Source organism: Cuculus canorus, chromosome 6, assembly GCF_017976375.1.
Source record: "Cuculus canorus isolate bCucCan1 chromosome 6, bCucCan1.pri, whole genome shotgun sequence".
Lineage (NCBI taxonomy): Eukaryota > Metazoa > Chordata > Aves > Cuculiformes > Cuculidae > Cuculus > Cuculus canorus.
In genome coordinates this window covers 15,935,964-15,960,902 of record NC_071406.1, presented here as the reverse complement: position 1 = coordinate 15,960,902, position 24,939 = coordinate 15,935,964, and the positions used below count along the sequence as shown (strand labels likewise).

The 24,939-nt window shown below is 39.4% G+C and overlaps 1 protein-coding gene across 4 annotated transcripts; it reads left to right on the top strand.

Moving 5' to 3' along the window:
- The first annotated feature begins 154 nt into the window (after positions 1–154).
- Positions 155–23,969, top strand: LOC104056203 (cytochrome P450 27C1). 4 transcript variants are annotated; one of them, XR_008450439.1, is made up of 9 exons: positions 155–1,477; positions 6,049–6,166; positions 7,790–7,989; positions 10,536–10,745; positions 12,485–12,648; positions 15,974–16,140; positions 16,925–17,003; positions 17,976–18,394; positions 21,383–21,515. XR_008450439.1 is itself a non-coding variant. In XM_054070199.1 (9 exons), the coding sequence occupies exons 1-9, from the start codon at positions 1,099–1,101 to the stop codon at positions 21,497–21,499; spliced, it is 1,638 nt and encodes a 545-aa protein (XP_053926174.1). In that variant the 5' UTR covers positions 155–1,098; the 3' UTR covers positions 21,500–23,969. The 4 variants fall into 4 exon arrangements, 3 of the variants coding, with proteins under 3 accessions (XP_053926174.1, XP_053926175.1, XP_009555734.2); XM_054070199.1 differs by having other exon boundaries at positions 17,976–18,179; positions 21,383–23,969; XM_009557439.2 differs by having other exon boundaries at positions 1,114–1,477; positions 5,976–6,166; positions 17,976–18,179; positions 21,383–23,969.
- Positions 23,970–24,939: the final 970 nt, after the last annotated feature.

The following is a 24,939-nucleotide window of genomic DNA, read 5'->3' as shown; positions in this document are numbered from 1 at the left end:
AAAGATTTTAAGACTGTTTACCGTCTGCCTTTTATTCCTGTAATATTTACTGCTGTATCTACAAAGATTGATGCACATGTCTAATTTCATAAGTACATTTATTTCAGTGGAGTTATCAATGATAAAATAAAGCACGTGCACAAATCTTAATTGGATTGTGGCCTCAAAAATATAAATGTAGAAAAATAAACAGAAGGAAAACACAGGCAAATAACTTTGATGCTCGCTAGACTTATTTTCCAACATTTTATTCATAACTAAGTTGTGGAAATGTGGATCTTCCCTGAGACTTTCCTTTGTCCTCAAGTTTTACCTGAGCTTCTGATCCTGCTAAAACCGAAGCAGTCTCTTCCACATGGTTTCTGAAACTGATCAACATTTTACAGATTATCATAAGCATCTTCAGTACAGAAATAGGTATGAAGACAAACACTTTTGAAACTGCAAAACAAACGGATATGCAGGTTGGAGCTCAAATTCTCAGTGTGTAATTACAGACCTACAGGGCCAAAATGGGGGGAAGTGGTGAAAAACTACACAGTTACAGGGCACTGGTTCTTTTCTACAAAGGTCGATGTGAGCTGCTTATGGGGTATATCCAGTCCAAAAGAGAAATCGTTCTGCAACACAACATCCCTGGATGGAATCGTAGAACAGTTAGGGTTGGAAGGGACCTTAAGGATCATCTAGTTCCAACCCCTCTGCCATGAATGCTGTGATTTATATGAACTGTCTAAAACCACTGAGCTTTGTCTGTGGATACAGATGTGTTCTCCACCTATTATGGGATGCTGAATGGTGCTAGGAGAACTTCGCACAGAAAACAGTGTGTTTCCTAACATACGGGAATAAAGTAATGCTACAGGAAAAAAAAAAGCCCTAAACCCACCTTTTTAACGAAGGAGAAAGATGGGATAATCTTTATGTGAGCTTTTTGCTAAACCAACGGGGAAAAGAGGGGGGAAAACTAAACTTCGGCTGCATGCTTAATGGGTAAATTTATCTGATTTGAATTATACGAAATAATAGGTTCGTTCTATTCGAGTCTCACCCCAGACCCACCCCCTCCTCCAGCCCCAGGGGAGGGAGCGTTAAATAATGGTCTGTGTAAGCCGATGCTGGTGCGGCGCGGCTTCGGGGGAGCGCGGCTGGTGCAAGTTAAAGCAGGCGGCGAGGAAAGAGCAGCCGAATAAGCAGCAGCTGCCGGAGCCGAAGGGGACCCTCCCGGCACGGAGGCATGTCGCTGCTCAGCCGGGTGCTGGCGCTGGGCTGCCGGCAGCCGCGGGAGCCCGAGCGCCGCCTCTCCCGGGCGCTTCTCGCCCGCTCGCCCCGGGACAAAGGAGGCGATCAGCCCGCGCTGCCGCGGCGCCGCCGGGGCAGGGTCAAGAGCCTGCAAGAAATGCCGGGGCCCAACACTCTCTACAACCTCTACGAGTTCTTCTGGAAGGACGGCTTCGGCCGCATCCACGAGATTCAGGTACCGCTCGGGGTTTGGTTTTTTTTTTTTCGCTCCAGCGCCGAGTTCTCCCGCTCCGCTCCCGCCGCGCCGCAGCCCGCGGGCTGCAGAGGGACCCCCGAATCTAATTCATTCCCTTCACAGAACGATTTATTCCTTCCTCCGCCCCCCGCTCTCGGCGTTGCTGTGCGGGCGAGGGGCTGGCAGCCCGCCGCCCCGTCCCCTCCTCGGGGGTCCCGCACCCCGCGCTCCGAGCCCTCCCAGCTCCGCGCCTCGGGCTGAGAGCGAACCCACCGCCCCGAGCCCGGACGCCCCCACACGGCTTTGGCGGAGCCGGGAGCGGTGGCTCTCCCCGCAGCGCCCGCCCCGAAGGTGAAGGCGGTGGCGGCGCCCCGAGCCGCGGCCCCCGGCGTTTTTCCCCGTATCCCCCCGCTCAGCCCCCGCGGAGCCCAGAGACCATTTTGTCTCCCCAGCGCGGCCTCCGCTCACACCGACGCGCGGGTCCCGGCGGGTGCGCTGCTCCCCGCCCCGGGGCGGGCGCTTCGGAACCTGCCCGCGGTGCCCCCGGCGCTGCCCCCCCGCATCCCCCGGCACGGACACCGCTGCTGCCCCCCCCCCCCCCCCCCGCGTGGTCGTTGTGCTCTCCCCGGGCGATGCTTCCCCCCCGCCCCGCGGCTCCGCCCGCGCTGCCTCCCTCCGCACGGACACTGATGCGGTGTCACTGTCCCGTCCGCGGGCGCGGACCCTCCCGCATCCCCCGGCACAGACACCGGTGCTGCCCCGCCCCCGCCCCGTGGTCACCATTCCCTCCGCGGGCGCTGCCGCCTCTGCCGCCTCCTGCACAGGCACCGATGCTGTCCCCCCCGCACTGTCACTGTCCCCTCCCCGGGCGCTGCCCCCCCCGCCCCCAGCACAGCCCCGAGGGGGAGGGGAGGCTGCGGGGGTGATGGGGGGGTGGGCGGAGGGCAGAGAGCGGCCCGTGTCACCCTGGCTGCTCCGGAGCACGGAGGGCGGTGGGAAAAGAACCGCGGACCCGGGCGGAGCAGCGTCCTCGCTGCGCGCTGCTCCGCACATCGCTCCCCGCGGCCTCTCTCTGCCCCGGGAGCAGTTATTTTTTTGGTTACCGGACCAAACGTGTGGGGTCCGTTCTTAAAAAGCCATCGCTGTGCCCCCCCGGGGCTGCGGGCGGTGAGCGGCTCCGCAGGGAGCCCCGGTGTCTGCGGGAGCGAAGCACTGGGTTCCACCCCTCCTCCGTTGTGTGTCCCGAACGCTTTCCGGGGCCCCTGCGGGTCTCAAGGGTGGCGTTGGTTATTTTGCTTTTCTGGGGGACCTTTCCCAGGGCTTCACAGAGAACCCCGAGAGGTTCGCTGCCGGAAAACCACTGAAATAATAAAGAAAAAAAATCAAAGAGAGGGAAGTAAAAACAGAAAAGGGAAACCAACCGTAACAGGGCAGAACTTTAAATGGTTTGAGGATCGACACTTGAAAGTCAGGATTTACAAAAGGCCTAAAAACACCAGAAAGAGGCAGGAAACACAAAAATAAATAAATTAAACCACATCTGTCTTTGTCGTATTTGCTATTGAGATTTCTACAAAGAAGCGTTAGGTCTACGCTGTGTTTGATGGCAGCCAAGATAGATGGGCCATGATGAATTGCTCAGCCTAATGACTTGCTAATCAAAACACATGCAGATGAAACTGTGACTGCTGAGCCTTTTTGTTGCATTACATTTCTTTTTTTTCCTCTAACTCTGCAGTGGCGCTCAGATTTTGAGAAGTGCTTACAGTAATATTGTAATACTCAAATTCGAGCTTTCGCTGTTCTTTCACAGTCAAACCAGTGAAAATTATTCATATGTTAAAAGGAATAATAGACAGCCTTAACAGTGGATGCTTTTCACAACCGCTAGCTGATACGGGAATTTTCTTCTTTAATGAATGTTATTCATAGGAAGGAAAGCAGGAGAGAGGACAAGGAGGAGGTGTAATATGAGACTAGTTTTTATTCTGTTTGGAGTCTCAAAAGTCACTTTACAAATCACAGATGCCCTGCTTGCATACATGCTGGACGCAAATAGGCATTAGCTGGATTAATAACAGTCTGTTAAATTTAACAATACAGTGAACATCAGGAATGAATTACTGAAACCCTCTGGTAACAGTACAGCTACTTAAATGATGTCCTTCAGCGCACACAAATATTCGTGCGCTATATGCAGAAGGGGTGGGGAAGCCGAGTGCTTTTTCACAAAGGAGGTTCTGTTCTCAGTAACATGATTCCAGTTAGTCCTGGCCAAAGCAGTAATGCCTACAGCAATTATGACAAAGGAGAAGTACTTTTAATTTGCTGGGTTTAGATCTCCTTTGTCTCATCAGCGCTATGCAAGTGTAAAGAAAAGAAAGGTGAGGGGGGAGGGTTTGGATGCTGTCAGTTTGAATTTATGATGTGTGAAAGAATGTCTGGTGTGAGAGTGGTATGTGAGACATGAAAGTGTAATATTTTAAAGATTTGGAACAAGGGAAAGAAAACCTATGTTGTGACAGAATATACGGAAGAGAAATTCCAGGCATTTCTTTAAATATGAAGCTCATACACTGAACATCATTCCGTTGAATGCAAGAGATGTCTAAATACCTTGTCCTTGTCTGTTTCTGGTTTAAGACTAGTATTTCATTTGTTTGATTGGATAGCTTGCCACTTGATTTATTTTCTGTTGAAGTTTGTGCTCCCATGTAAACCTCACCATCAGTGGAAAAAACAAGCTGATCCATAAATAGCAAAATTTGTTGAACCTGTTTTTCTGTGACTGTTGACCCGCATCCCCCTCGCCCCACTACCTTTCTCTTGCAGCACTTATCTCCCAACTCGTGCTTTCCTTTAAAGACTCATGCTTTCAATTCTCTCCAAGTTCAATTTCAATATCCTTAAAATATCTCTGGAGCAAGAAATATTTAGGGTTTTGGGATTGCTTGTTCGTACGCTGGTCTGCATGTGGTGTTTGGTTAGCAGCAGCCCAAGCAGAAATGATAGCAGTTGAATTCCAGTTCCTACTGTAGCATTCCCCTCATACATTTTTAGGATGACTAATATGCATGTCTAATTTGAATCCAGATGCTGATTTTTGAAAATGGTAAGAATATAATTACAGGAGACCTTTAACTCTCTGTTAAACTTGACTGAAATTGGCTGTTGTGTTCCAAGAGTAGCTAAGAGGAGACTGGCAGAGACCACAATTGCACAACTCTTGTTTTTTTTGGAAACCAGGCAAAAAGAGTTACATTTTTTTGTAAGCACTTGGTACCATATGCTGAAGAATGATTCATGTATCTTAAACTTATTATTGGCAGTTAAACAATTCATCTCTGTAACCAAGACTGATGAAAAAAATATTTCTTGCAAGTTAATCTTGGGTCAGCACAACACTTTCACTGGTGGAGATGTATCAAACATCTTGGATTTGTAATGAACATAACTCTGCAAGCAGATGTCTTCAGATTAGGTGAAAGTAGCGTGTCAAAGTTAAACTTTGGTCAGTTTAGCTCGTCTTGCTACTTTAACCTGAAATAAAGGCTTTTAAATCAGAAGTCCTAAAATATCTCTTTAACAGCTCCTTTGCAGTTTTGGGTTTTTTCCCCCTAAAATGACAGTGTGTGTCTATTCCGAATGAATTCCTGGGAACTGCGTGTTTCATTTCAAATGAAACTTGTTTGAAATAATCAGTAAGATTTTACGTGACAGTGACAGCACAATCTTACCGGAAAAACTTTGTCTTTCTTTTAATACATAAATTAAAGTTTTCCAGTACTCTTTCTTAGTTGCCTGTCGCTTGCCTCCACCTTGAATCATAAAACTTTTGGATCAGCCACTAAATAAACCTCACTACAGGAATGAGACCTCAGCTTTTCCTTCCTTTCACAGAACCAATTCTAACGTTCACTGCTGATGAAGATGTCCCAAAATTCAGTTTCTCACTAGGCTGCTGTCCTTTCATTGTCCTTGGTTAGATGTGAGAAATTTATGAGTTGTTTGTTTTATGTTCTTTTTTCTTAGGAAGAATAGAATGGATAGGGGAATTCTTTATTTACAAAAGACATTAAAACTGTATTATTATAACTTGGTATTATATTGTTAATTTCACCTCATTTACCTCTATGTTCTTCATTTTTTCAGACATTCTTTCTAAACTGTTTGATCTGAAGAGGAGTGTTTTCAAGTGCCCCAAATCTTTTCATCTTCTCAATATTTGGTTTCACTCATGCTTTGTGCCTTAGTGCTTTGGGTCTTTTCAGTCAGAGGTCCTGAACGGTGTGACCTCTCGATTTGCCTCGCAAATATTTCCCAGTAATGCTTAGGCATTTTCTCCTGACGATTCAAACCATTCCTTGGCTGGGAGGCTGGGGGTCGAGTTCTAGATGTGACAGACTCATTCACTGTGTGACAAATTGTCATTTTCCATGTGTGTTATCTTTCCTTAGTAACAGTTCACTTCTGTTTCTCTTTGTTGGCGATATTATAGCAAAAGCACACTCAGGAATATGGAAAGATCTTCAAGTCTCACTTTGGTCCCCAGTTTGTTGTATCCATTGCAGATCGCGATATGGTTGCTCAAGTCCTCCGGGCAGAAGGCAGAGCACCACAAAGAGCCAACATGGAGTCCTGGCAGGAATACAGAGACTTACGAGGAAGAGCCACTGGACTTATTTCTGCGTAAGTGCTTTTACTCCTTAGTTTTCCAGGTTTTCTTGTAAAATTTTAGTGGTTCTCTGAAGGTCACCTGGGAATTCAGGCTTTTCTGTATGGAGTAATGTGTATGTCCAGGAGGGGGAAGAGGGCAACGATTTACGGTGAATTGTCTGGTCTGCTGTGAATTTTCAAAGGGAGGGTGATGGTTTGAATGTGGAGTGAGCTACCTTGCATAAAACTTTCTTGGGGAATGTGTATCAGAGATGTCTGAGCCGACTCGCTTACCTGGAAGCACTATTACAGAACAGGGCTCACTAACTTTGGCCTAACACTGCTCAAATGTGCTTTTATTGCTTAAGATCTAGACTGTTGCATCCAGCTGGCACTGTGCTCTATTAATTTGTTGGCTCAGGTTGGCTTTAGCTTTTTTGTTCACCAAAATGCCTCCTCTGTAGATTAATGCAGAGAAGTCACTGTGATTCACACTGCAGTACATCCCCATGAACGTATTTTTTTTATGTGGCTGATTCTATAAGAATTCTCTGTCTTTAAAGCTTGCGTAAACTGGCAGTGCGTGTGGGTGTGGCTAATTTCCACTGGGAACTACTCACAGTCCCCACTGACATAGGATGTTTATTTAGAGGGAAACTAATTTCCTGACTCATGAGCAGCCTGTTTCTTACATGGTGGCAAAAGGCATCCTGTAGTGCACTGCAGACTCGAGTCTTAACCTGCAGTTCAGAGTCAAACTAACAGTTCCTTGATATTTTCTGAAATGAGATCTTAAATCAAGAGACAGTCAGAAAATGTCTGTAAAGAGATTGAATTCTTTTGCTGGCCAATGAGTTTCTGTACCTTGCAGCAGGAGCACTGCTCCAGGTGAAGGAATTCGATGGGAAGTACTTACATAGCAATTTAGAATTAGCACATAAAAGACGATTGCCTGTCTTTATAAGGAACTGGAAGCTATCCCTGGAACTGCTGTTCCCAAATACTGCACTTGTATGAAGCATGCAGATGCTATGATTCAGGTTTTTAGTTTTAAGCCCAAAGATTGCAATACTTAGCTTAGCTAAAGGAGAATCTAGCTGTAAATTGTTTCTCTATAGCCAGGTCTGCTAGCCTATTACTTTGTAGGTTTGGAACTGTGGTAACTGAAAGCGATCTATCAGTAATGGTATTTATGGTACGAGCTCAGTTCGTTGATTTGCCAGCTCTGGATATGCTACCTTTTGTATTCTACCACCAATTCTAAGTAAAAACAATTTTGCAGACTATTCATTCAAATATATATTTAAAGTAATTTTAATAAGAAAATTTTGCAAATTTCTTGTCTTAGCTACTACTGAAATACTAATACGGAGATGCTTGTCAAATTCAGACCACTGAGTGGACAAGTTCTGTCAGTCAGACTAGACACTGACTTACAAATGTACATATGTGTTACAGTATTGAAACTTAATGCAATAAATGGAGAATAAAAATGTAGGAGCATAGTACCTACTATACATTGCCATAGTTTTAGTTTTCATTTCATCCCTTGCTTTCATTTGAGTTGGAAAATCATGAACGGTTTCATTGTGGAGCTCTGACCCAGCAAATGATTGTTAAGGAGAGTTGTGTATAGACATTGATGATTTCTCCTAGGGAGGGGGAACAATGGCTAAAAATGAGAAGTGTACTGAGGCAAAAAATTCTGAAACCCGAAGATGTGGCTGTTTACTCTGAAGGAGTCAATGAAGTTATCACAGACTTAATTAAAAGAATCCACACCCTCAGAAGTCAAGAGGATGATGGGGAAACAGTGACCAATGTTAACAACCTTTTCTTCAAGTATTCAATGGAAGGTAAGACCGGGCTGCATAACAGCTGTAAAGTAACTAGATGTAAACCAGTGTGCTTATTGTTGGGTATTTTTATACGACTACTGCCTCATTGTGATTAATCTGAAAGGGAATCTCGATATTCTGCATTCAGATACCTTCCTACTCAGTGCAGTGAAAATCAGTAGAATTCCTTTGTAGAGTCCAAAGAGATGATATCTTGTATTAATGGACAATTCCTGCGGAAATGCTAGTATATAGTTAAAATATACAATTGAAGCCCTGAGCAGTTCAGTTCTCCATATTTCTGCATTAATTTCTCAAGAAAAAGAGTGTTGACCTTCAAACAGTGTGACTTGTAAGAGACGTTAATTTAACAACATTGGCCAAATTTAACACCTGGCCAAATTCTAAGTGAGGAATTACTGAGTCACGTGTCTGAATTCTGTTCATCACTTAATGTGGGAGAAAATACTGTGTTCCCCTGCCTCCATGTGACAACTGCGGGACTGTTATGCTTGCCTTAAAATCATCTGCCACTGGCTGCCATTCATGAGGGAACACTAAACGGGATGAACTCCATCCTCAGCTAGTACAGTATTTCCCGAGTTCTTATACAAATCTAATTGTGATTCATATTTCGTGCGTTTCTTTACCTGACTGCGTACAACCTGTTGTATGTAGTGCCTTTAAAATACCACGGGTACTCCTTGCTGACGGACCGCTGAGCAATTTGAGGTTTGCAAGAACTTCCAAATTGCTCACCTGTGAAGATGTGTAACAAATGTCTGTCCGGCTGTTTGGAAAACTAACCCCAGTCTGTACTACATTGTCTAAAAATGGCATTCAACTAAGAGTTACCCGTTCTATGGAGCTTTAAACTCTGAGCTTACAGATTCACTTTAGCTGATGGGTTAGTTTGAATTCTTCACATTCTTTTAGCTTTTCTTTTATAACTTGTGCCTGGCACGCACTTATTTCCTATATGAATTGCAGTTTTATTTAACTTACACTGTCAGCTCTTCAGGCAATCGATGAGTAAGATTTTTCTGAAAAGACCTGTAAAGAGCAGAAGAATGCAGAAGAATTACCAACCGCTAAAAGTGACACAAGAGAGAGCGAGAAAATCTCGCCAAGGAGGAAAATTTGAGAAGGAAAAGGGATTGAAAATAGCCAGATTTTAGAATTATTTTCATCAATAAAGAAGAAATATGGAGAAAAAAACAGGGTGAAAGAAAAGTTACTTAAAATGCCTATCTGTATGTATACTTGAGAATTTATAGATAGTTTGATGGAGGGCAAAATCAAGGTTGAACATCATATCTGTTGTACCTCTTTTTAATAGAGAAAAAAGAGAATAGAGTGTTAGAAGAGCAGTTACTCTAATTAGCTAGTTAACAGTTATTCTAGTATTTCCTGGAAAGGTGTGGACAAACTGCTAATTAATAAATATGAAAGCACAAAACTGATTTTAAAACATTTGATTTGATGCAAATGGCTTTGAGAAATGATCTAAATTTTTTTTTTTAATTACCTAATTGCCGCACTGGATTTTGGAAAAATTATTAAATAAGATTATTTTGTTAATAGGAATGCTTTTTATACTGCAATGTGATATTTTTATCAATAAATTGGGTAATATGACCTAGATTTTGCAAGTTGGGAGGAAAACTTGGTAGCAACCTGTGTTCAGAAAGTAATGAAAAATGGTTTGCTGTCAAACTGAGAGAACATTTTGGCTAACTCCAGGAGGGCAGTTTCTGACTGAATTCTGTCTAATATTTAATAATTTGGGGTTTTTTAATAAAAACTGAGCTGAGAGATTGTAGGGACACTAGTGGATGAGTCAGAATTGACCTGATAAATTGAAGAAATGGTCTAGAGTTGAGAAGAATAAGGATAATTGAATAAAAATTTATGTAAAGGGCTGTTCTTTGCGGGAGAAGATGGTATTTCTAGTAGGGGTCAGTGCAATACTGTAGACAAAAGAGGAAATCAGAGCAAGTCAGGAACAAAAGAGGAATCAATGTTGTCACTTGCAACAGTGTCACACACCTGCATTTTTTCAGGGACACATGGAACATATTGTATGATGTGAAGTCACTGTTTTGAGTGCAAGCTCTTTATCCCTCTATGCGTACTCATTATTCGTTTTCTACCAGGTTAGGGCGAAGGAAGGCATAGCCACTGCTAGAAACTCCTGCGTTATCAGGAGTTACCAGAAATGTCATTCGGCTCGTTGTGTCCCTGGATGCTTAGGGGCCAACACAGCAAGCTCAGGATTTGTAGTGCAATGCAAAACACAGCAAACATGCTGGAGGGCTGCTCTGCTTCTGATGGAATTCCTGGCTGCCTTCTCATGTTGACATAGTAGGCACTGTCTCGCCTACAGAGTTTAGCTGAGGTTTTTTTTTTACCGTGTTTTACATTTCTATTTTATCTGTTCCCAACTGCAGTAACAACTAAATGGTTTTGGAAGGTAGTTCCGTTATGTTAGCATTATAATTCCTTAAATTATTAATATGTATATATGCATGTGTATAGCAAATTCTTTGATTTCATGTGTGCAGGTGTGGCAACTGTTCTGTATGAATGCCGGTTGGGCTGCCTGGAAAACAACATCCCACAACAGACTGTTGAATATATTGAGGCTCTGGAGTTGATGTTTAGTATGTTTAAGACCACTATGTATGCAGGTGCTATTCCCAAATGGCTTCGTCCACTTATTCCAAAACCCTGGAGAGAGTTCTGCAGATCCTGGGACGGACTCTTCAAATTTAGTAAGATCTGGTAGTAGAAAAGTTCAGCTGTGTTTCTGCAGGTTCTGTGTTTGTCTGAACAGGACTTGCTGCATTTATCTTCTAAAATGATAAGAAGATATTGTGGTAGAAGTATGTTTCCTATTAAACTCAGACTGGTCAAGGGAACCATTTTTTAAAAAATACTCAACTGAAAGAGTTTTTTTTCTTACCAGTACACTTTAAATAGTCTGCTATGTTATACTGCTGTTTCTTTATTTGCCTTCATCTGTTTCAGTGCCCAGTCCTCACTTCAAGTCTGAGTTCTTCCCCAAGGCTTTTATCTTAAGCTACTCAAATTTTAATGAGGGTGGTTTTGTTCACTTCAGCAAGTTTTTGGTCAGGCACTCTGACAAATAAGCACCACTAAAACTGACTAGAAAGTTAAAAAATGAGATTCTAACAGCTCTTTGCGAAGTATATATCTATATATATATACATATACAAGCATATAAGTTGACACAGAAGTACACTGCAGTACTACAATATGGGCTTTTTTTGTGAATAAAGCATTTAAGGCTACTTTGTCAATCATCTGTCGTGTAAGTGAGAAGAAGGAGCTGTCTTTGCAGTTTACTTTTTTTAATATTCTGGAGTGTTTAAAAAACCTTGAGCCCTTTTTCCCCTCTCTAATGTTAGAGAGCTGTACGCATTTTAAGATTTATTTTATTAGCACTATTTGTCTAAGTAGGTCTGTGTACAACTTCTTGAGAGTAGACTCCTTAGTTTCCCAAACGTAATTAAGCCCAATATGCTTAATTTTTAATTTGTATTAATCTGTACCTACAGTAGGCATTAAGGAATCCATTTAATGTTGATACAGGTGTGTTTTCTGTGAAACACATACTTTCTCATACTTGCACTTTTAAGTTACTTCCCATGATAAATCACGTTTGTGGATTAAAAACAACAGCAGATTTCAGCTTTATCCTAACGGCAGCTGAAAAGCAGTTCTTGAGGAATTTGACTGTTTGAAACTTGTTATGCTGTTTTTTATTTAATCTCTTTGTGAAAAAGGAATTAAATGGTGAGAATCACTGTATGTGATGTGTTTGTTTGTGTAGGTTTCGTAAATGAACATGTCGATTCTAGTTCTTTTTCTCTGTAAGCTTGTTCAGCAAGGCATTAACTGTCTGAGGAGTTTTCCTGTTTTGAAAGCTCTTGTTTGGCTGAAGATGCTCTTTGTGGTCACTGAAGTATAAACGAGTCTGTGGGTGAAATTTCTCGGAATGTCACTCACTGAAGTTTTTCAGTTTTTGTTATTACTTGATGCTCCTCATCTTTGTCTTCAGTGGGATTCAGTTCTGTGGCTTTAATCTTCTGCTTGCTGCTAAAATTTTGTAGCAGCTCCCGCGTGCTGAGTTGCAGCAAGCTCTGCACAGTTCACCACTTCTTGCAGAGTCATGAGAAAACAAGCCAGGTGGGCTTCAAACCTTCCCCTCGAGTTTCTTTCGCTCCCTGTCAGAAAATATAGTCTCTTGTGTCCTTTCCTTGTGCTCAGCATTCTCATGCAGTGAGCTACCAAGGTTCCTGTCAGCTCTGTCTTTCCTTACCGTGAGTACCTTCGCCGCCACGCTATTACCTTTTCCCTGAGAAAACAGATTCAAATATTTTGTCTTTTCATGGCTATGTAGTGTAGCACAAGGGGGAAATGTCAATACTGAATGGAACCAGCAGAAAAATAAAAATGGAAGCTTAACAGTTTTCTTTGAATCCTAAAGGTCAAATCCATGTTGACAACAAATTGAAGTCTATTCAGTCTCAGCTGGACCGAGGAGAAGCAGTGAATGGTGGGCTACTTACACACCTCCTGGTGAGCAAGGCACTTACTTTGGAAGAGATTTATGCCAATATGACTGAAATGCTTCTGGCAGGAGTGGACACGGTAAGTTTGTTTTCATTTTTCTTGTGCACAATTGTTTTTGTAAACCAGTACCGTTCACAGCTATTTTCTGGGGAGGTTATGTTGTTTATAAGGACACAATTTCTGAGACGTTTAAGCCATTACATCTTTAAAATGACAGAAAATACTTACAGCACTGTGTAATCTCTCTACTAGAATGAAGTCAGCGTGGTTCTGTGCTAGCTGTGGTTTGCAGGAACCCAGCATTTGGGTGTCAGTTCCGCAGTTTATTACATGAATAAAGCAGCGGTTGACTTTACATGTGGCTTGAATTTCATTTCTGTTCTCGGTTTGAATATCAGGTTGGTATTTGTGGGAGACCACAATAGAAAAGGCTGCTGAAAGTTAGCGGGGAAAAAAATTGATAAATAAACTCATACGTAGAATTTGGTGAAGGATATTTAAATATGACTGACTGAATTAACTGGGGCACACATCATGAATCAGATATCTGGTTTGTGTCCATTAGGAGAGGAGTGTTTGGCCAGCACTAATGTAGGTAAAGCATAAGTTTGTCATCCATGCTTATGCTGGCAACATGCAGTCAGTCAGAGGCAAACAGCTGTGGTGATGGGGATCAGCGTTAATGAGGCTGACGTATGAGGTATGTTACTGCCTAGTGAAGCATTTTAAGTGGCTGTCTTTCCTTATTCTTCTGACTTGTTGTCTGGAGCTACTGAAGAAAAGTTACGGTCCTCTATATATCTTGCTCTCCCTTCATTCATGTCATGTGAAATCGGTGTAGCTTAGCATTGACTGCAGAACGACAATCAGAAGAATAAGAAAAGATAAAAATCAGTTATTGTAGTGTATATGGAGTTACCTAGAGTATCATTGAACACTGTTATTGTAAATTATTATAAATCAACAATTTCTTGAAATCTGTATGAGTATGGTAAAGAAAGTGCTATGTAGGACTGTGTTTGTTGAATGTGTGTCTTACAGTAGAAAAGACTAAGTAAAAAAGTAAAGTAGACTTAAAGTAAAAAAAAACCTCTCTGGGTAATTGAATTCAGATCTTTTTGATTTAAGAAAGTTTGTAAGGTTTCTAAAGAAAACAAACCAAAACAAACCCCAACAGTAATACTTTTGAATTCCAAAATAAAGTGCATATATAAAGATAATTTATGTGCTGAAGATGATTCCATTGTTTAAATATCCCAAGGGCTTATGAGTTTGGAGAGCTTTTTATGTTTGGTTCCTAACTAAAGCACAGTTATTTATCCTGTTCATTTTCTAATCTTTCAGACCCTTAATTTTCCATTTTTCGTATGTGGGAGAGTCATTAAACTAAAAGGACAGTGTTCAAGTTCATGCCAACAAGAGTTTCTCTTTCCTTTGACTCAGCTTTCTCAGCTGGCAACAATCATTTCGTGAGAGGAGGGTACTTCTGATTTCCTCATTTCCAAGTACAAGACAGAAATTAGGGAACCTTTTTCCTCCTACTGCTGTCACTTCAGATCTCATTTTATCATAGAAGATTAAAGAAGTTTAGAGGATTATAAAAGCTTTCAACAAAGTCTTAGGCAGGTTTTGGCTACAAAACATTTTGGCTGTCCTTGGAACAGTGCTAATTTTTAAGAGGCTATGAAAGAGCTGGGAACCTGAGGAGAAGCAGTGTTTATATTGGAGAAGTTCTGTATACAGCTGGTACAATTGCCAGCGTCTCTGAGCTCTGAGAGGAATAGGGCAGGGTTGCGTTTTAGCAAGGGACAGCTACTCAACATCACAAGTAGAAAAAAAGTAAAGGTTCTGAGAATAATACTTTTACCATTATATTCCCGTTTGAAAACAAGGCATAAAAGGTCACTATCATGATGAATTTTCATTCTAAATTTATATTAAATGTAAGCTCAAAATAAGACATTTGCAGAAGTTGGGTTTTTTACCCCTACATGTTTATAACCCTAAAATTCGTTGTGCCAATGCGTGAGAAGGTGACAATAAAACTGCTTCATGCCTAGAAAATGAAACTGATTGTCTGTCTTCATTTTACAAGTTGAAAAAAATGCATTTAGAAATAATTCAAGAAAATGACGGTAGAGATTACAATTTGTCTCTCTTAAGTGCTCTGAGGTACTAAGAACAACAGGGGTAAGGAACAATGATTACATTGTCACTTTCTCTGCAACACTAAATCAGGAACACCAAAAATACATTTTTCATGGGAAACTTTGCCTTCAGTGATGGTTGTGAGGGAACCGGCTCAAGTAAGGCCATTTTCTTAACCCAAATGTCTTGGGTGCTGATTGTCTAGGAGCAAAATGTCCTGAGTCTGTCTAGTATTTGAACGGAATAGACCCTGTAATCCACATAGCTTAAAGAAAGGGGCTCATGGTTAAATGAATGGTAAATATCACAAATCACAAATAAAGAGTTGAAATACTCTTAGTTCTGTGTTGGTACAGATGGAGCGGGTTCATGCTCTCAGAGTGTCTCCTAAACCCCAAATGTGCACTGAAGTGTAATTTTTTTCAGCTGAGTTGAAAGAGCATTGGATGATGCATCCCTTTAAATTATCTTATGCTCAAAGCTGAACCATCTTCTGCCTTGTGTTCTGTTTCTTCCTTCAGGCAAAATATTTTTAAATTATTTTTCACACAGTATCTCTTTTTCTGGGGCCTTGATGATTCTTACAATCATTAATTGGGAGGATTTTAACATTTTGGGGCCAGTTTAATGTACAAGATCCTCTTTGAGCTTCCTTAAGAAACCTTTCAGTAAATTGCTTAATTTCAGTCGGTCAAATAGATATTTTCAAGAGATAGAAAGTGCCAATTTTGCCATAGCATTCCTTACCAAAGGATAAGGTATGATCTTAATAGGAACAATGTCGATTCTGTTGTGTGGGTGCTGTGAGGGGACCACCATATGTTTAAAAAGGATTGGTAATGTTTCGAGTAGTGTTCTCTTATCTTGTTTCCTGTGAAATATTTTTATTGGGAAGAAAGGTGAAACGTATTGAAAATTAAGTTAGTCCAGTGCTGTTTTATGGTCTTTGTGCTTCAGAATTGTTTATGTAGTTTCGTTTGCATTTGGGTTTTGTGTTGCTTTTTAATATATCGCTGTGAAAATAACGGCATAAGTTTTGATATGGGAGAGATTTTTAGATGGAAAAGGGATGAAGCAGGGGATGATGAAGTCTGACAACATCTCATTGAGTCCAGATGTGAATCATTGCCAGTCTGTTTTATAACTTTAAACATGTAAAACATGTAGTTGAAAAACAATTGTTTTTCTTGGCTTGAAATTAGTTTTAATCTAATCTTGTTAGACTTGATGATGATGGTTGTGGTTTCTTCCTTAGACTTCTTTTACTTTGTCCTGGGCAACATACTTGTTGGCAAAACACCCTGAGGTTCAACAACGTGTTTATGAGGAAATAGTCAATAAGCTGGGGAAAAACCAAGTTCCTGTTGCTCATGATGTCCCCAAATTGCCTTTGATTAGAGCTGTGCTGAAAGAAACCTTGAGGTAAGTAGCAATAATTAATTAAAAAAATTAATTTTATGTAGTTGTAGTGGATTTTGAGTCCGTTCTGAAGTTTACATTTAGTTGTTGTTACTCCTGTTTTCTGCTTCTGCTTTTATTTACTGTAATAGTATTGTGTCCAAGGATGCCCGGGCAATGAAATACGATAGTTTATAGAATATTTAATGTTTTTAAGTATGGTAGAAGTAGTATCACATATGTAGGACATGTCTGTTAAGGTAGGTAACTGAAAGCTTGGTTTTTTGCCTTTTAAGTACATCTGTACAATGGGCTGTAACAACCTCCCCCACGCCCCACAAAATGGTACTTTGCAGTGCCACTACATTAATTTTAAGCTTCTTGACTTAAATTGAAGGCATGTGACATGCTTTTTTTGTATGTTTATACCAAATGTTCATAATGAGGTGAGAGGAGTAAGAGGATTTAGAGAAAGCATCGACAAGGCTTTTCCAGCTCCTGGTAGTGCTAACATGTCTCTAGCTTGACCAGCTGGTTGCATGTTTGTACATGTGTAAAGCAAATAAATACATAAACCAAATTTCTCAACTTCCAGTTACTAGTAACTAAATTTTCTCAGATATTAGTCATATTCTTACACATGACTCAAGGCCTTTGAATCTCTAAAGTTTCTGTACTTCTGAAAAACCTTTTTGCTGTGAAGGCATATTGCATGCATATTGAATATTTGTGAATGCAAATTGGGATCTAAACTTTTTAAGTTGTATTAATTATTACTGTTGAACTTCTCATAAATATTTGTCTCTAGGTTATACCCAGTATTGCCAGGAAATGGAAGAGTGACCCAAAAAGACTTGATTGTTGGAGGATACTTGATACCTAAGGGGGTAGGTTCTATTGCAGTCCTCTGCAGAGAACACAGTTACATTTCTGTGTATGAAATGTTATTTGTTATGACATATATACACTTCATTGGTTTCAAAATATTTTGTCAAGGTAGAGCATTAATAGGAAAATATTTCAATAATACCCATTTATATGACAAAAATGGATCTTAGAATTGGCTTGTTGATGTTGTTTTTTTAGATTTGTGTCCTCACCCACAAATCAAATTTACCACCATGACTTGTTCTGAGCATTATTGACAGTAGAGTCTTTTGATAACATCTCCGTGCGGTGTTACAATTTGATTTTAAAAAAATCATTATTCTTGCAGTTTTCTAATTCTTTGCCTATAAATTCTATCTGTAGAAAGAGTTTAATTTAATTTTTGACTTATGAATCTTTCTTTCATTCTATTGAATGATTACACAGAGGTCATGGTAGAACTGTGTGGCTCTATTACAGATGACAACATGTAGCTTTAAAACAGTCAGAATTCTTAATTTTTAATACACTCATTTTAAATATTATTTCACACATTCTTTCCCTCCCTCCCTCTCCTTGATTTGTTTGGAAACATCATCACATCCGTTATTGCTGTTTTTTTTCCCCCAGGTGGGTTATTTTTTCCTTCTCATCCTGTTTATTTTTTTCCTTTTCTACTGCCTTGTATCTCTCTTCTCCCTTTCTTTCATACTGTCTTTTTGAGACAATTCCCAGTACTTATGACTTTTGTTCCCATCTCCTTCCCTACTGCAGCTTCTCTGATATCTGGCAACATTTAAAACAATTTGAAGATTGCTTCGTTTGACTAGCTGAGGAAGGGGTCTGATTTTCTAGGTCCTTCTTTCTTCTAGAATCACTCGACTATACTTAATTTTTATCACCTAATATTGCAGTGATTACAGTAATTACAAATACTTTTTATTTTATGTGTATTGGATTTAGCTAAATACAGATGTCATTTATTTCCTCAGACGCAGCTGGCACTCTGTCACTATACCACTTCATACAGCGAAGAAAATTTCTCAATGGCCAATGAGTTCCGACCTGAGCGCTGGCTGAGGAAAGATAATTTGGACAGAGTAGACAATTTTGGTTCCATCCCCTTTGGTTATGGCATTCGAAGTTGTATAGGAAAAAGAATTGCAGAGCTGGAAATTCATCTTGCACTGATCCAGGTTAGAACTATGTGACAGCATTACAAGAAGAAAAGTATGATTCTTTTCTACGTATACCATTTCTGGATATCTTACCGTGTTTTGGAGTGTTGTCTAGCATACTCATCCTGCAAAGGCTTAAAAACCGAAAATAATCATGCTTGAAATGTAGCATACTAGTTAAACTACATTGCAGAAGAAAAATCCTTTGTAGTACAAATGAAGTAAAACAACAGGTAAGATTGTTAAGGAAATACATGGATTTAGTTCAGAAAGTTTTTGTAAGCAAATTGTAAGCCTTTCTTTATGTATGAATGGTTACTTGCTCAGTTTGAGTATTTTAGTTATGAAGAATTCAGTACTTACAAAGACAGTTTTTATATCCTTATACTGACCACGGTGTTATGACAAATAGAATTTTTCTAAGTTCTGTGGTTTTCTATCCCTTCCTGTTATTTCTTTTAACTTGATTATTTTAGATGTACTTAATTTATAGTTATATAAGTAGCTAGTACATATTTGATAAATATTGTTTTCCATTGCTTCATAGCATAAAGAAAACTTTCCCAACAGCAGCTACAGTTTTTGTCATCTACAAGGCACCCTTTAACTCAAATACTGAGATCAGTTTGTGCAATCAAAATGCAAATATTTGGAAACTATTTTTAGTTACTTTACTATAAAATATTCAGACCCATTATATGCATTCAATCCAACCCTGATTGAATTTGCCTTAGAATTTCCTTAAGTAAACTCCTAGAGGAATCTCTAGACAATTAGCATCTGTCTTTCCGAACTCAGAATGAGATAGCTCTCAGCGGGCTGGATAAAATAAACACACTTACATCTGTTGGTGAAGGAGGATCGAGGAAGTAATAGAAACCTGGCTTTTGTTTTCTGGAAAGAAACTAGAACAAAATAGCACACGCCTATTTACAAGCATCGATACTATATTTAAGCTATTTAAAAATAGAAACACAGGAATCATTGAGCTGATCAATGAGAAATTGTGTCAGACCAGTCTGATTTCTTTCTTTGACTTCATCACTTGCCTAATGAGTTGGATATAAAATAAATCATGTATTCTGACTTCGGGAAGTATTTCCACATGTCCTATATATTATTCTCATAATTAAATTAATAAAATTTGTTCCAGATGGAAGTACCTATAAAAGGCATGTGCAACTGATTGGATAAAAGAAATAGCTGGAGGCATTAGCTGTTAAATACTTGCTGTTGAACTGGGAAGTTGTTTAATTAAAATTCTGTAAAAGTCTGTCCTGCAGTTGATTTAGGCTGGTATTTTCATTAACAGTGTAAATGACGAATTATAGAATACTTTTAGAGTTTGCATTGGATACCAAGCTGACATGAATTAACTTAAAATCAGAGAATGTGGATATAAATTATGAAAAAATGGATGTGTTCAAGTATCAACCCAAAATTGTTCACTAAGGACAGTTGCAGGTTACTGCTTTTGAGAAGAAATTAAATGCATAAATACTAATTGCTGACCAACTGCTGGGTAAGAAACAGACCGGAGCGATACAGTAAAAAATCAGTCAACAGTAATGATACTAATTCTGACAAGGCAATGGAATTCTTGGGTATATTAAGCATATTAACAAGAATTTTATATGTCAGGAAGAGGAGCTAAATTACTCAGTCTTACCAAACACTGGCAGATTCTCAGCTAGATAATGTATGTGACCGACCCTATGCGCTACATTTTACAGAATAGAATTATAGAATTGCTAGGTTGGAAAAGACCTTTGAGATCATCGAGTCCAACCATACGTGTCCACTACTAAATCATATCACTAAGCACTTCATCTGCCTGTCTTTTAAACACCTGCAGGGGTGGTGACTCAACCACCTCCCTGGGCAGTTCCAGTGCCTGAGAAACCTTTCAATGAAGAATTTTTCCTAATGTCTAATCTGAACCTCCCCTGGCACAACTTGAAGCCATTCCCTCTCGTCCTGTCACCTATCACTCAGGAGAAGGTACCAACACTCACCTCACTACAACCTCCTTTCAGGCAATTGTAGTCAATGGTAAGGTCTCCCCTCAGCCTCCTTTTCTCCAGGCTAAACAACTCCAGTTCCCTCAGCCGCTCTTCATAAGTTTTGTTCTCCGGCCCCTTCACCAGCTTTTTCTCTGCACAGGACCCGAACGTCTTTCTTGTAGGAAAGGGCCCCAAACTGAACACAGTATTTGAGGTGCAGCCTCACCAATGCCGAGTACAGTGGCACAATCACTTCCCTGGTTCTGCTGGCGAGGTCCTGCATTTTAAGAACAATATAGTCAAATGGGAGAAAATTCTGAAGACAGAATAACAAATATGAGAGATTTGAAAGAGGGAAGAATGAGATGAAAATCTGATCAAACATGTTGCACCGCAAAGGTAGTTGTGTATATAAAAATAATGCATTGTTCATCATGCTTACTAGGAGAAGGATAAGAGAAGATTGCTTAGTTTATAGGAAAAAGTGTTTGAGATTTAATGTTAGGAAAACTTGAGGATGTTGCAGTATTTTCTTATTAAATTTTTGAGAATAGATAGCTAAAGCATTCTATATTCAGCTTCAAAACAGGTGAGAGGAATCTGTTGAAGTTTGTTTAGCCTGCGATTTCTGTGATTTATGATTGCAATTGATTCTATGAGTTTCATTAAGTATGTGGTAATAGAGGTTTAATGTATAAAGAACCCATGTGATTGAATTATAGTGATTCTGCTCAGGACAGCTTATAATATTTAGCTCCGTGAGTTATGATTGTTTCACTTGGTGGAATGAACAGTTGCTGTCTCGTGTTTGTTTTGTTTCCTTCTGCCCAAGAAGAGAAATGTGCATGGTGGGATTGGGACTTTTATTGCTTTGTTTTATAATTGCACATATTGATTTATATTAAAGGATGTGAAATCAAAAACGCATAGAGAAGGTTTGAGAGAGACCTTAGTTTCTTTGATAGCTCAGATGATTTAATTTAGTGGAAATTCTTCAGAAAGGATCAGCTCAGTCAGAAGAGGAAGATCTTTTAACTATAATCTTCACATTGCAGCAACTCCTTTTTCCTTCCTTTGTGGGGATCATAGCACTTAGACTCCACAGAACTGGCAGCAGAAATTTTGTTTGTGATGATCTGTTTTGTTCTCTTTTCTAATGTCTAATCTTCATTTGTAATTTTGCAGCTCTTTTAATACTTGTCCTGTTTATCTTTACAGTTGCTTCAGAATTTTGAGATCAAAATTTCTCCCAAAACCAAACCAGTTCGTGCCAAAACCCATGGACTTTTGACTCCTGGAAACTCGATCAACGTGCGGTTTTCTGACAGAAAGTGAGACTCACATGTTTTGCATATACTTGTGTGATTTTCATGGAAACAGACTTGCATCTTACAGATGTTTAATCACACTTGTTATCTGGTTTGTAGGTATTTGGCAGAACGATCAAGTATTATTTTCTGCCTTAGTTCTGGCAGTACATTGAAGAAATTACCTCTACTATAATTACATATATGAAAATATATACTGAAAAAAAAATCCTTCTTGCACTGGGAATCTCCTTTTACCTGGAATTCAGATGTGTCAGTATCATTCAATGGTTTTGTTACATTGCTTTGTCATAAAAGTCGGCTATTCAGTGAGTCTATTTGAGAGCAAGAGGATTACTATATAATGTGAAAATTGAAAATTGGCTGCATTTATGAGTTTGCATTTTCCCATTTGTTGTCCTCTAGTGTTTTTTTTTGGAAGTTTCCACCTAACACTGAAATCTCGAGATAATTTTTCTCTGGTCTGTAAAAATAGTTACTCTGAGTGTATTAAGACATTAATACAGTAATATGAAAAGTAAAGATGGAAAAAAAACAATTTATGTGACTTTGTTTAGACTTGAAATACAGAGCAATTAAAAAAATTTCTTCAAACGTGATCCCCATAAAATGTTTCTTTTTTTTTTAATAAAAAATATTAAAAATTAAAGATTAAATGTCACATTGTAGAATTATGAACCCAGACATTGTCCTTATCACCAAAGCATAAGATGAGTGGAATAACACAAACCACTTTAACTATTCTAGCTAATATTATGCCAAAACCAAGTGTAAATAATAAGGATGAAGTAGTTGTTATATTTTTACCATTTAATTAAAATATTACTCTTAACTATGTTCACAGTTCTTCAACAGTAGGAACTGGAAACTTCCCATTGTAACATGCTGAACCCACAGGCAGGTGCACAGTTGCCTTTTGTAGGATGGAAATACGACTACTGAAGTATTTGGAGATTTTTTTTTTTTTACCATCTGGTGGTTAATACAAAGAGTGAACACCTGAAAGGGTTTTTAAATTATTTTCTTTTTCTTATGGTAACAAACAGAAAAGTCTTTCTTGCATGGTACTTTAGTCTTTAGGTAACTTTAGTGTCACTGCACTAACCTTATGTTCTCATTTTGAGAGAAACGTTATACCTGGGGTCCATGTTGTGCCTTGAATGATGCTCCAACCTGCATATCCTAACATGAGATTAACTATGTAATGATGTAAAGTTAAGTGTTTACATGTCAGGTTCTGACTGTTAATTGTGAGGTAGTTTACGTTTGGATAATGGTAAACTTTTCAGTTTACAGAGTTAGAAAAAACTTGTGCAACTCAGTTTTTACAATGATAACATTTTCTTTGCTCATCCAGCTATATGAAGTCAAAGAGTTTACAAATTAAATAACGCACTGTGGTTTTAATAGCCTAAATGAAATGTCACAAAGCTAACTACTGCAATCATCTTATTGTAGTATTTTGGTTACTCTTTGTAGGGCCTTTTCAAAGTCTTGTCTAAGGAAAAACAAAAAAAAAATTCCCTTGTATGGATCTTGCTTATAAAATGATGACACTAAACAAAATTGATCTGATCTGTGAGAAGATTAAATGTTTACATGGTCACTTTTACCTTTGAGAAGAGGAGGCTGAGGGGAGACCTTATTGCTCTCTACAACTACCTGAAAGGAGGTTGTGGAGAGGAGGGAGCTGGCCTCTTCTCCCAAGTGACAGGGGACAGGACAAGGGGGAATGGCCTCAAGCTCCGCCAGGGGAGGTTCAGACTGGACATCAGGAAAAAAATTTTTCACGGAAAGGGTCATTGGCCACTGGAATAGGCTGCCCAGGGAGGTGGTTGAGTCACCTTCCCTGGAGGTGTTTAGGGACAGGTGGACGAAGTTCTGACGGGAATGGTTTAGGGACTGTTAAGAATGGTTGGACTCGATGACCCAGTGGGTCCCTTCCAACCTGGTGATTCTATGATTCTATGATATAGAATGCTAATCCTGTATTGGGCATAAATATTTACTATAAGAAAACCAGGTAATCTGTGGGGAGTTTTTTCCTTGAATGAGCATGCCTTCTCATGCTGTTTTCCAAGGCCGCACATTATGCCTTTTTTTTTCCCTTTTCCTTTGTGTTTTCCAATTGTCCCCATCCTAAATAGTATGAAGAAAATTCTGTTTGCCAGAGCCAGTTGACATCCCAAAGGGGATATTTTGCAAGGTCTGTTTTAAAAGTCTGTAGATTGAGTATTTTGCTCCATAACTCTGCCTGATTTTGTTGACTTGGGGACCAAAGAGCCCAAGCCTTGAATCCAAATTTGGATTCTGTATGGTGCCTTCCTTTTGCATTGTCATAGCATCATTAGAAACACAAGTGATTGCTATGTTGCAGTACATTTGCTACTTGATATCAATCCCTAAGTAATATATCACTGTAGAAGAGGGAAGAGGTATTCTAAAATGCTTTTTTAAATATTTTCGTGGAAACAGAAAGCCTGTGATTTGTTTTAATATAGCATCTATCCATGTAAGTTGTCTTTTATACATAATAAAATATTTATGCAGATTTACAAGTCCCGGTTCTTATTTTAATTGTTATTTATAATTGCATTTTTCTTTAATGTCCTAAAGCTTTTAACTTGTGGGATAGAACTGGAAGATTCACTGCTACATGGGAAATTACTAGTTTAACTAGAAAAGATGGGGATTCTTACAAGAATTTAAGGTGTGTAATGACCTGTCTGAAGGAGAGATAATATTAAATTGAGAGTACTGTCATTCTGGAGGAAAATTACTGGCGAAGTTACCCAATAAATAATTTCAGACTGATTTTTATACAAGGTTTTGATTAATGAGAATTGTTTAATACATAGAAGACTATCCGTGATATAAAAAGTAAAGGCATAAAGTACAAAAAAACAACCAATCAAAAGAAAAAAGTCCCAACAGAATCCAGAATGTAATAGAGATGGGATAGACTTCAATAGCAAATGGCATGTATGAAGGGAATAAAAAGTCTTTATTTGGGGAGCTTACCAGTTGGAAATGAAATGTGTAGCAGAAGACCTAGGTAATCACAGATGACTAGAAACTGCAGGAGTGTTAGAATAATGAAAAATACATCCCAGAATGTATAAGATGAAGTATCTCTGATAGAGATTGATGAATAATAGACGAGACTGCATCCTAAGTGCTATATACAGTGTGATTATATGTTCAGGAAAGGTGGAGTTTGATTTGAACATATAAGACAACTACTAAGATTAGCAGGTTAATAAAAGTTCCCGTGAGTGGCGAAAGGGTTACACTTCTGTGCTTTTTAGTCTGCCTCCTTGTGTTTTAAGCAGACAATAAGCTTGCAGATCAAACCCTGGCCCATCTAGAAGCTATGTAATGATGGTCTTAGAAGAACTTGTTTCTTTGGACACAAAATTGTGTTGATTTGATTACACTCCTTCTATT

Bases quoted from the DNA above. Each gene is read 5' to 3' on its own strand.
- LOC104056203 (XM_054070199.1), top strand. From the start codon at position 1,099: ATGGTCTGTGTAAGCCGATGCTGGTGCGGCGCGGCTTCGGGGGAGCGC. The intron at 6,167-7,789 runs GTAAGTGCTTTT...GATTTCTCCTAG, and splicing joins GCCACTGGACTTATTTCTGC to GGAGGGGGAACAATGGCTAA. The intron at 7,990-10,535 runs GTAAGACCGGGC...TCATGTGTGCAG, and splicing joins CTTCAAGTATTCAATGGAAG to GTGTGGCAACTGTTCTGTAT.